General features: G+C 37.4%; 1 protein-coding gene across 4 annotated transcripts in view; it reads right to left on the reverse strand.

Annotated features, from left to right (window-relative positions):
* The window catches only part of cdc14ab (cell division cycle 14Ab), an 80,618-nt gene that overhangs the window by 33,949 nt on the left and 33,632 nt on the right, over positions 1–13,037 (reverse strand). For all 4 annotated transcript variants that reach the window (XM_015339302.2, XM_015339301.2, XM_015339300.2 and 1 more), the window contains 4 exons: positions 10,805–10,871; positions 6,038–6,100; positions 1,746–1,833; positions 600–830 (listed from right to left, as the gene is read on the reverse strand). In XM_015339302.2, coding sequence (XP_015194788.2) covers positions 600–830; positions 1,746–1,833; positions 6,038–6,100; positions 10,805–10,871 — 449 coding nt within the window. The remainder of the gene's footprint in view (positions 1–599; positions 831–1,745; positions 1,834–6,037; positions 6,101–10,804; positions 10,872–13,037) is intronic.

Below are 13,037 nucleotides of genomic sequence, written 5' to 3' on the forward strand. Positions count from 1 at the left end.
CTTATATCCTTACATCATTGTATTAAATATATTATACATTTTTTATTCATATTTACATAAGAACATTTTTACTTTACATTACTTTATTATGTTAAGTATAAGTAATCTCTGTTCAATGGCTGGGATATTATACCAGTTCTTACAGTCATTTGTTGTCAGGTACTACTATAACTCTATTCTCATCTTACAGGGTCAAAGTGGGTTAAACCAAAAGGGAGAGATGTGATGAATATCTTCAATTTAAGTTTGAACCCAAGCTGCCAAGTGGCAGGTCATCGGTCACATTAAGAAATTGTGTAGTACTGATTCAACAAAGTCAATTCAGGATTTTGGCATTAATGCTTATGCTTCTGTGATGTCACCTTCAATACATGTCTAAATTTACACAGCTCGAGTTAGAATTGGCTAACATACTGCAACGCTACAGCAACTCACTCTACTCTCGGAATATAAATCTCAGGACTTCAAAGACTACCTTAAAATGTTTAAAGGCTTAAACCCTTTGTTCGGCTGAAACCAGAGAATGTATCAGCAGCTCTATGTCCTCGATAAATGTGCAAACAGGCTTTGGAGGACATTTGCTAAATCTTCTTTTCTACCTTTACAGTGCACAGCGATGGCGCCCTCTGTGCTCTCGCAGATGTGCAGGAACCGGCGCACAATGGCATCGCCTGGTGTGCTCCCGTCCACAAAGAACAGGTCATAGTGGTCGAAGCCAGCGTCCGTGAAGCGCTTGGCATCATAGATCTTCTTGTTGAGGCGAATGATGGTGCTGACATTGTGCTTGCGGAAGTAGGGGAAGTAGGCTTCTGGGGCGTGAAGAGGGTATCCTGCAGAGGGAGGCAGAAAAACAAGTCTTACTTGGCCAACAAGTCTTACTTTACTTTTCTGGTTTACTTAACCAGAAAAGTATAAGTGTACTACTGTATATCAGGCGCACTGTTGCTTAGGTCCCAACAACAACCATCCTGGTTCGTAAATGGAGACATTTCGCCATCTGCTGTCAAAGGACAAGCACAGCATTTGATAACTGGAATCACAAAATTACACTTTGAAAGTTAAAAGTAGAATATAATATGACACGAAATATGACAGACCAGGGGATTAAAGCACGGTGTAAAAATACACCTAGGAACAACCCTTTAAGGTAATTTAGGATCACTTACAGGACGTCTTTAAAAGCTTTTGGCTCCAAACCAAAAGCCGCTCAACTTTCCTTAAAAATAACACAATTTAGCTAAAACTTATCAAGATAAAAAGATACTGTGAATTATTTTGCTTTCACTTTCACAGCCTTCAGCAGTTAATTTTTATCTGCAGGTTCTCAAACATTATTGACTGTTCCTCCCGGTGATGCTGTCTTCAGTATTAATCAACTGCTTCAGCTCAAAGACTTCAATCAAGGGGGTATTACAAAAAGCTTACAACAGTAATACCCTTACTATCAATTTACTTTGAAAAGTCTTAAAGAGAACACCTTGTTGGTGGAAAAAAACAACACTGGACACTATATGAAACAACTGACCAATAATTAACTGAAATACCTAAAACTGGGCAGAAACTGATATACCTAAAACTATGATCTATCTAAGATTTTCCTTCTTGTGTATGAAATACAAACAAGACTGTCCCAGCAGGTCTTTTGTAGTCCTAAAACACTGGGTGTAGCTGAAAACATCTGAACCTGTCACAGTGGTGTAATGCAAAGACCTCAAAGGGAAACAGGAACACAAATCCTGTCTTACCATTCTCAATTTTACTTTTAGGATGCGGTCCACTGAAAGCCAAGAACTTTCCTGGAACAATCCAGTTAAAATCTCCATTTTCTACTCGCTGCAGAGAGAGAAAGGAAATATTTTAAATTCATGTACAAAAAGTTACAGTACATACAGGAGCAGGAAATTTGACTCATTTGACTGGTATTATCTTGAAGATCCAAGAATTCAGTTTAACTGTCTTTCAAAGGATCCTGCAACTAGTACACCTTCAGGATGACATTTTTTTCAGATACATTTTTCCAGCTCAAAATAAATCCTGCTATTAGAGAATAAGTTAAAGAATAGAATTTCTTTGGCACACCTAGGATTCTCTAGAGCAGTGGTTCTCAACCTCTGGCCCGACATGAAAGTGAGGCCCGCAAAGTCCGACCCTTTTTTAATAAATTAGATGTGTTTGCACTCGATTCCTTCGATAAAATAATAACAAAAAATAAAAAATAGTAAAAGTTGCAGCCCCACTAAGAGTGTTTTCTAGTCACGTAAAACACTTTCTGAATAGATTCGCTGGTGATCAGATGAAATTTCATTAATCTTTAATTTAATTAATGTGCTGCACGTAGGATATAACGTGCGTCACTAGAACACACTTTCGTATTGCCTTCACCGTCGCATGTCATACGTCTGAATACAAAGACTAGCCCACTCACGGCAGGGTTGCCTAGCCTAGTAGCCTGCCAATACATATAAAAAAAAGAAAGAAAAATGGATTGTGGTAGGTTTGCTGTAAGGGGTGAAAAAAGACATGGGCCAGAGGAAGAAAATGTAAGCGAAACAAATACAGATACTGATACATGTGCAAACAGAAAAAAGAGTCTGAGCATCAGTGATGAGGGCAGGAAAGTACTGGAAGAATGGAGGAGCAAATTTGCCATGATTGATAGAGATGGGCAGCCTTTCTTCTTGCTTTGTAGTAAAAGTATTGGCGTTTGCAAAATGTCCAGTGTAAAAAGACATTTTGATACTACTCACAAGAATTTTACAACCAATACCCACCTGATTCAAGTGACAGGTCTCTTAAGATAAGTAATCTCGAAAAAATGCTGAAGTACACAAGGTTTCTTGAGAAACAGGACGTTTCGAATGGAAGTCCTTCATCGGCTGTGCAACTTCAGAAGCACTTTGGTTATACATATATATACATACACACACATGGTTAATAGCGATTATAAAATTCTATATTACTATTATAATATTATATATATATTATAAAATAATATTATAGTAGCTTTTACGCATATTATATAATAGTAGCTATTATAATACAGTAATCATTAATTCGTGCGGCCCGCAAGATTTGCTTTTATCCATGGTTTTTATTATTATTGGGTTTTAGCCCAGTTGATAAATAGATTGAGAACCACTGCTCTAGAGTAATGTGCTTTTAATCTTCTTCAATGATTTTGGACTTTTTAAAATATTAAAATTGACAATGACTACTTGTATTTCTGAAGGAAAAAACACTACATACTGCTGAATACATACTTCAGGTTGAGTTTTTTAAACTGATAACAACAAATATCTTTCCACAGTGGAGACAACCTGAAGCATACAGGACAGCCACAAAAACCATTTAGTTTTTAATCATTCACTAAAAGTGAAAAGAGTTAGCATAACAGATGACCAGTGCATGAAAGATGAGTAGGAAATTGTGCATACACACAACAGAACAGGAACCCTAAACTTCATGACAAGCCTAAGACACAAAGGACTTGTGTGAGAAAAGCACAGGAACATGTCAGTTGGGCTGCAATTGAGCCTGGGTAACTTAATCCTTTTTAAATAAAGTCAAGAGGAAGAACTCAAACACAGCTTTTGCCTTTATACCCAGGCTGATGATCAAGACACTTTAAAATAGTGACACTGGTAATCCTTTTGGATTAGTCTGGTAATTCAGACTACTATTAATTGCTCAAATCAAAAAGGTCAAATGAAAAAAGGTCACATTTCGTCTGGCATTCTATCAACAAACCATTTTCACAGGACATTATGTTTGATTATTAGGTTCCAAATCCGTAGTAAATTACTATCTAACAGCTGTGGTGACTACATTGTTTAACAATAGACACATATTCTGCCATATACTGGGTCCAAATGCTCATAATAAACCTGCTCTCAGTCCAAAAATTCAAGCAAAACAAAATGGAAGCAGTTTACAGTGTTGGAGGTTATGTGGAGAACAAGTAGCAACTCATTCACACATATTCTGGTCATGCCAAAAACGCAACAATATTGGAAATTCATACATTCATATCATTTGAATTCTCTGTTATGTATCTCGGTAATTTTACTTTTCATTACATGGAACTAAAGGACAGATATATACTAGGAATTCTATCACAAGAAAATGGTTTACTAAAGAACTCCCAACACCGGAACAGTGGATCAATGTTGTGAAGGTCATAGAACGGAAAAGATGATCTTTTCTCTGAGGTTACAAGCAGAAAGGTTTGACAAATACTGGCAAATACAGAAAGGTTTGACAAATACTGGTTTGACAAATACTGGCAAGCCTGGATTGGGTTTGTGGCCTGATTTTGTTCTGTGAAAGAGGATGAAACAGTATTTTGTTGTGTTTTTGCTAAATATTTTTCTAGACCCTCGCACCCATGTAACTTAATGTAACTAGTTAATTATATAAAATTATAATTATATAAAAAATGATCAAAAATGAAAGATAAAAGCTATAAATTAATTTACTTCATACTGTATTTGTAAATCCTTTCATCGTTAAATAAAAAGTTTAAAAAAGAAACAAAAATATGAAGAACACTGTAAATCAGGCTTGTGTAGAAGATTTAGCGTAGCCAATACAGAGGAAATGTTATCAATACAGGGTAAGTAATGCAATATATAAATGGGAACATGCAAAAAGCCATGCCAAACTCTGGCTTATGTCAAGAAACTGCTGGCATCAACAGGCATCAACAAGCAAAAGGGTTTGTATCATTCATAGGCTGACATTATTGGGACCTCTAACCAATGACATCAATTTAAGGTGTATTAAAATGGCATTAAATGCTGCCAACAAATGCACAGCCCAGAACTGGAAAAACAGCATTTAAGATAAGAGTTGGATTTCTGATTTGAAACGTATTTGAAAAAATCTGGGGGAAATTTGTTATTTTCATGTCAACCATTCCTTCTGTGATCAATTCAAGTAATTGATTGCTACTATATATTGAACATGTTTTATCACAGATAAAAGGGCTACAACCTGGATGTTAAAATATATATTGTATATCTTGTAACATACTTACTTAATCTTGTAATTATTTCATTTTATTGTTTTTTTCTTTCTTCCAAAAGAAGGAACTTTACTAAATGTCTGATTATTAATTATTTTGGACTGAGAATGGGAGGAATGAGTGCTGTATGTTTAGAGGTACAATAACTTATCATCTTATTGTTATATGCATGCAAGATCTTTACCTTAATAAAAACAAAACACACATTGTTCAGAAAAAAATAAGGTCCTCTGATTAATTAGCTACTAACTACCAAACTGAAGAAATAAGCTGCATGTTCTCCTTTTGTTTGGAATCTTTCTTAAGTTCTTATTAAGGGGTGTATTTGATACCATCCTCCTTATTCCTGACTCTTCATCCCCTTATGACTTTGAAAGATGAAAGCAAAAATAGCAAATAGCAAATAAAATATTCTGTTATTAATAAGGCAATGATACAATTAATCTCAATAATGTTTTCCCTGAAAAACACAGGACCCAGTCTTTGGATTGTACCACACAGTTTTATAGTGACAGGCAGAAAGTCTGACGAAAGGGCAGCAATATCAGAGACATGTCTTTGGAGATGGTATCCTGCCTCCTGACAGAGCATCAGAAAAATTGCTCAGACACAACAGAAAATACCAGTCCTTCTTTGGCTGGGTAGTCATTGTTCAAACAATTAAAAAAAATAAAAAAAATTGTCATAAATTGTCTTAGGCCTTAACACTTCTGAGCCTTTCATCAGTTTTACTTAGCATTTTTCCCAGTAATTTTAGCATTATTTTAAGGAGCAGGTGTGCATCTCATTAAAGGGAGCAGCATCTCTTTTGTGCCTACTTTTATTTCCTAAAAACCTCTATGAGGCAAAAATCAAAGCCTTATACCTTGAGCAAACACTTTAATTAGATGAACATCTAATGTGCTCCCCTCAGTCTGACAGGACCATACAGACAATATAATTACCATACCTCAAAGTACACAGTAATCACTCCTGCTCTGAGAGCAGGAGGAGGGAATAGAAGAACAAACTCACTTCGTAGTGTTCGTACTCATCCACGTCGAAAGACTCAAAGTCAAAGAAGCCATGTTGCAGGGCCTGAAAGACAGGTTAAGTACAACACAGGTTAAGTTAAGTACAAGCTATTCTTAGGTCACTCAAGGTAACACCTCAAGATGTAACAAGAAGGCTTATAATTAAAAAACAAGTAAAGCCAGTGTTACAAGCTCAAGGACAAAATCTGGTGCATAGCTTAGACACTTATTCATACAATAGAAATGAAATGTACAAGACCTGTAAAAGCAAAAATAAAATACATTCCACGAAAGTATTGTTGTGGAATGTATTGCTGTCTGACGTGAAGCTCTGCTCAGTTACATGATCTTTCATGAACTTACAAACACTTTTCATTTCAAAACACCGTTGTGGTTAAGTACTTTCACAACATTTTCTTGTTGATGTGAAGACCATACCGGGAAAACAGTAAAAGGTCTATTAACACAAAGTAAATTTAAATATATGTAAAGAGTTAAACGTCTGAACATAAATGCCAACAGCAGATCCTAAATTGTCAGCCTAAAATAATTAACAAATATCACAGATTTTAACAGGCAAAATTATTTTGTTGCACGTTTTTTATTTTAGCAATCATGAAAGCAGGGCTTGATCGGTGAACACACTATTGCTACTTTAGAGCTAGTGATTAAGAAAGTGAATGAATGTGTCTGACAAGCCTCCATCTCAGGACGACCTCTCCAGTCAGATAAGCACTGAACTACACAATCTAAACACATGAAATCTGAACGCACAGATCCTCTGGCATAGACATAAAGCTTGCAGCACATCACACCTCCCCATGTGTCCTTCAGTGACTTCATTGTGCACCCCTGTGACTGCAGTGGGACAGCAGGAGCTGCTCAACACTGCAGATGATCTGATGTATGGGAGGCTTGAAATTCAAGATCTCCTTGTTTTAATAAAATGGTCTGAAACAATGTGGGGGATATTATCACTATCGGTAGCTATAATAAAAAATGTCCACACAGATACCGCCAATAACCTCAGCAAAAAAAAAGAACTGGCCACACTGTCTAGTAGGGACATACTGAATCTCTAGACTGCCTGTGCAGCCCAGGAGTCTCCTGTGATGACAGCTGGTTCTGAGGGCCCTCAGCATCAGCTGTGCACTCTTAGATATTGGTTATGTAACATACTCTAGCTTAACCCTTTTCCTGTGCTAAGAATTTCAGGCCCAATGAATCCAGCCAAAGACAGGACTGAACAACCCAGGTCCTGGAGAATGGGTTTTCAGACCAATTCAGTTTAATGAGTGAAACCAGCTGGATACCAATAAAACCAATTTAACAAGTTCTCCCAACTCTTCTGGTGCCATTAATCTCAAAATAAACTCCTTATAAACTCCTCTTCCCAATCTTAAATCCACCCAATTTGAGAGAAGCCTCAATTAACTCTCACTAAAGAAGCATACAAAATCTGTTGTGCAACACTACAGGCTGCTATACAGCTGATCTTTCAACCCAGTTCCTGTTGGTTTGCACACAGAAAATAAGATGAACTACAGACAGGAAAAGTGTTGCTTTTCACTAAGAGATCTGTGTGTGTCCTACATATTTACACCAGCTGCTTTCCAAATACAGTTCTGTTTTTTTTTATTGGACTTATTTCAAGGAATCTTCATGAAAAGCCTAGGCTCTGTCCTTTGAATAATGTGCGCTGGGCAAAACATACTGTGCCTATGTGAATTTACCACATTTATAAAGACTTACATCTACTAAGGATTATTTCTTCCAAATGACAATAGAAAGCTAATCTAAGTGGGATTTGTAAAGAATAAACCAGTGACACAGTGCTGGTATCCAGGGAATACTCTGTGGTCATGATACCAGTACCACATTCCTGATGAGCAGCAGAGAGACTAAGAGCAAGGACAGCTGGCAGTACAGGTACAGCACCGTGCCCAAGAGTGGAACACAAAGGATGATGTGAGGGGGGCTCTCAGAGTAAGGGTGTATAAATGTGTATAAATGGGTGTATAATGGGTACTGACATTACACAAGTGGTCAGGGGATTTGAAAAAAAATCCCCAAATTACATGATTGTTGAATGAGAAATTGTTGATACTTTTTTACACCACCACTGGCTATATTTCACAAGAAGATGCAAAATATTCTTGCTTTAAGGGTCGAAGAGTATTGCCACCTTCTTACCTCTCTGAGGTATACTAAAGTTATGTCTCAAACTGAAAATGGTTCTCAGCAGACACTGACACTTTGGTGCTAGCTACATTAACTATGAATTACTCTTGGCAGTGACATTATCTTCCATAAAGGAACTAAGAGACTGAGTTTGATCAGGCTTATACTAATTTAAGTCAATAAGTAATAGTGAATTCATTATATACAAAACACACAGGGAACACATAATATAGTTCCCTTCCACACCTTTCCCTATCACTTCGCAAGGCTATGGGCATGAGAATAAAACAATGTGGGTTGGTCTTTCAGCCACTCCTGTTGGTCTGTTGGACCTCCTAATCGTCCCAGGAAGAGCTTTCTATATGGAGTCAAACGGTAAGACTGAATCCCTGGTCATCGTATACTAAGGAGCACTGTTGCAAATGGTAATTCAGCCTTAACAACAAGGCCATGATGAATAGTGGGGAGTACCAAAGGGGAAACTGACTCTAGAACATAGTTAAGCGGAAGAGCTTCTATTTTTCTTAGGAATTTGTGTGTACTTTCTAAAGCTGTAAAAGCTGCAGAGAAAGGCAGGGTAAACTGGGTAAACTGTGGATTAATGTGAGGAAGAATATGCAGATCACCTGCAATTTGACCTTTTTTTGTGTCCATCCACAAAGAGATCACAAAAGGAGATTGACATGGATTTAAACAGGTTACATATTTATAGAGGTTTAGCAGCACTGCAAGCAAACCTAATTCCTTCTTTTTGCTACCATTTAGCAAAACTATTAAAATTGTCAAGTAAGTAAAAATAATGCTGATGATGAAACATATCTTACTGAAGAATAAGCAAAATAAACGTTTTACTAATTGTAGACATAGGATCTTGGAGATCATTGCGATTTGCTGATAGGACTACAGTCACTAACCACAGAACTGTAAATCAATTTTGAATTTAAAAACACATACACCATTTACAAATTACCCTAAGCCTTCTCTTAAATAATTTCCAATGCAAATAGGTTTAATGGTATGTCCGATGAATTTCAGTGTTGCCAAAGCAGATATAATAAACATTTATAGTACAAACATTTATTGGACATTTCCATAAAAAATATAAAACATTATGTTTTATATTTCTAATGGCATAGAAAGCCCTGCATGCCTTCTCCTTCAGTGTCTTCACTGCCAGGTCAAAACTCTCAGATGAACCGATTGTCATTCTGAGGTATGTATAGCTGATTGTGTCTGCCAGTGTGTTGTTCAGGGTGAAATGGTACTGGTTTCCCTGAGATCTGTTTTTTTTTAAGGAAAATCATAACTGTTCTCTTGGTCATCAGACATGTCATCAGTGTAGAGAAGAAACTATCTATTTTTTGTACTGTGAGGCCAGGCATTGCAGACCTTTCTTTCACATATCTGCTAGATATTGAACAGTGTTGACCTCAGCCTGCAGCCTTGTATCACCTCATGACCTTGAGTGAAAGATCCTGTTACTGATTTTCACTGCGCACTTGTTCTCTGAATACATTGACTCAACTACATCATAGACTTTTCCTCGTACACCACTTTGAATAAGTTTGTAAAACAGAACTTTATGCCAAATTGAATCAAATACTTTTTGGAAAAGCAGGCAATTACTTTTCCATTGTTTTTTTGGTGGACATTTTGGCTTTGGTTATAAGTGTGTGTTGGGTGTAAATGTGATCAGATTGTGGCAGTTTGGTAGGAAGCCAATCTCAGTCTGCCTCCACTTTTATAGATGATGGCCTCGGGGAAACACCTAGCTCTCAGCAGAAAACAGCCAAGAAAAATAATACAAGTTAACCCCCTCCCCCCAAATAATTATACTTTCAGAAAGCCACATAAACCAATTTTGTCCTCCTAGACAAACTTAGATGGGACCAACTCACTTATGAACACCCCGACTCACTTACTCTGCTCAAGGTCAACTGTTCAAATGTGCCATAACTCAGGAACTCAATGTGGGATGGCATTGCCTCTAGCAGGAAACTGGGTTTTCAAGTTTTTACTCTTTCAGATCTTTGCCAAAACTGGAAGCTTTCTCTTTCTCCTGTACCAGCAGCACACTGCACAGCATAATCATCAGGGATCAACCTACCTGGGAGTGGTTTTGGTACGCAGTACTCGGAGCTCATCTTCCCCCTTTTTTACTAATAGCTTTGGACTCACCTGGTACTAAAAGGTGGTGGGTCAGTCTCACCAGTTTCATAAACAATTTCTAGACATGTGTGAACATCTCCATATAAAAGTTAAAGGGTGTTACAATGTTTGAGCCCTTTAAACCTCATAATGCATTCTTGCACTTCGAATAATTAAGAGTTTGTTTTTGCATTTTTGGAAATGTGAGGCAGACTTCAGAGGTGTGTAAAAAGTCTCAGTGTTCACTTTCTCCATATCTAAATATGTGCCATCTTGTTCACCCACAATGGAGTGTACTTCAGTGGCAGACGAGGATCAAAATTAATGGAACTTCACAGAAGTCTGGATCAATAACAGACACAGATAAATTATGACTGGAATGCTACTGTATGTTTATTACATTAAATAGCAAACAAAAATAATGTTTAGTCTCCCTTACCTTTCTGATGCCTTGTAAACAATCGAGAATTGTCAGGTTGTATGTGCAATTTCCAAATGAAGCATCCCTGAAAATTGAAAGAAAACTCCATTATTCAGACTGAATATTTCTTAGGACTGACAGCTGCAGGCATGGACTTCAGCCTGGGGAACCATTTCAACTGATTGCAAACCCACCTGACTCCACAGTTGGGATTAATAGCCTCTGTGAAGATGTATTGTTTCCCCAGGGCCTCACACCATGCTGTTCTTGTGTATTTACTTTTCTTTGCCAGTGATTCATACAGACCACAAGAAGTTTTACCATGCTGGACGTTTGCATACCAAGCTTTCAGCAGAGGTTTTATTTTCTTTTACCACCGATTTACCATTTAAAGTAATATATACTGGACAAAATTCAAGTGATATTCAATAAAATATATATTCATGCATTACTTGGGCACTGAACAGTTGTTACATGCAGCATCACACCTAACGCCTTCCCTGGAGAGATGCGGTTGCCACATCACTGTCGAGTGCTGGGTGCTGGGCTCACGGACTATCAACAGTCCTAGACAATATCGAACCATGCATGGGTCTTCTCTTTGGTTCTCACTGGCTCCAAAGCAGCTGTTCAAACAACACATCCTCACTTTCTTTTGGAATTAAAAAATGAAGGCATGAGCACTGTCATTATCCCGTGTAGCACAAAGAAAACACCATGATGTTTATGTGTCAGCAGGTTTCACCTTGGTGAAAGGTTTAATCACAGATTAAGAGATCATCTGGAAATGACCATGGTATTTATAAAAGAACAGAAGGTGGCCCTTACCTCAATCTAATTTCTCAGCAGTCAAAAGATAAGTAATATTCCTTGGAATTAAAAATGGAGTGGGACTTGAATTTCAATATGTGCCAAAAGAACAAAAGCTTCCTGGTACTTAAGTTAACTTCTCATCTGTGAGAATTCTTTCCTGACCATCATATTCAAGAACATGAATCCACACTTCAGAGAAGAATGCTACTTATATTTACTGCCTACATTTGAATAAACTGGCACATTTCTAACTAAATTAACTTAATGTTTGTCAGAAAGACAGTGAACATTTAGAAATTCCTACTTCTTCACACTCTACAGGATATGATCACTTAAGTTCATTCAAGTGTAGTTATTGCCTTGTCTTTTGGAGAGCTACAGTTATAGCTTCAAGAATTACATTTCCCTTACACAATATGCAGTAGGACAGACAGCTCAGGAACATCTTACAATCCACTCTAAAAATCACAGGACTTTCTCATCTTTTTTAGATGTTTTAGGCAGCTTGTGCCAATGTATCAAGGAGTACTTTTCTAACCCCAGAAAAAGTTCCCTAACAGGACATTAGTGGAGTGAGGTCTGCAGTCCTGGAGATAAAGGTCCATCTGTGGGACTTCTTAGGAAAGGAGTTTGGGTGCTATAAGCTTAGGATGTTCGACACAAAAAAAAACAACAAGATTCCAGGCTGAATGTGGACCATTTGGAGGCAGTCTCTAATAAACCTCTTCCAATGATCATCCAAGAAAGGGTTAACAGAAAGGACACATTCCAGCTGTAAATCCAGCTCTTCTTGGTCACGAGACAGGCAAGCTGACAGGATGTCGGCAATTGTACAGCCTGAACTATCATTGCATTACTTCCAAAGAATACAAGTATCTGAAATAAAACTGGAATCAATGTTTTCCCTATATAGAGTTGTGAGAAAAAGTTTATGAACCCTTTGGAATTATCTGGATTTCTGCATGAATGGCTTCTAAAATGTAATCTGATCTTCATCTAAGTCATTATAATAAATTTAGACATTGTCATTTTACATTGTCATATCTTTATTGAACAAATGGTTTGAACAATCAAGGTCACTGATAGAAAAAGTATGTGAACCCCTAGGATAATGACATCTTGAAAAGAGGGTATTGGAGTCAGGTGTTCCAATGAACACTGAAAGGTATGGGTTTAACCTGCCCTGCAGTATATATTTAAAACAAAATCACACAATTTTGGTTACCTGCTCTTCACAACAGAATTCTGTTGAAGTGCAATATGGCCTGATCAAAAGAGATCTCGGTGGATCTCGGAAGAAGAGTTGTTGAAGCTCATAAGATTGGAAAGGGTTACAGAAGGATTTATATATACTTGGGCCTCCATCGGTCCACAGTCAGGCAGATAGATTAAAAATGGAAGAAATTCAGCACTGTTGCTACTCTCCCTAGGAGTGTGT

The sequence above is a fragment of the Lepisosteus oculatus genome, chromosome 9 (assembly GCF_040954835.1).
Source record: "Lepisosteus oculatus isolate fLepOcu1 chromosome 9, fLepOcu1.hap2, whole genome shotgun sequence".
Lineage (NCBI taxonomy): Eukaryota > Metazoa > Chordata > Actinopteri > Semionotiformes > Lepisosteidae > Lepisosteus > Lepisosteus oculatus.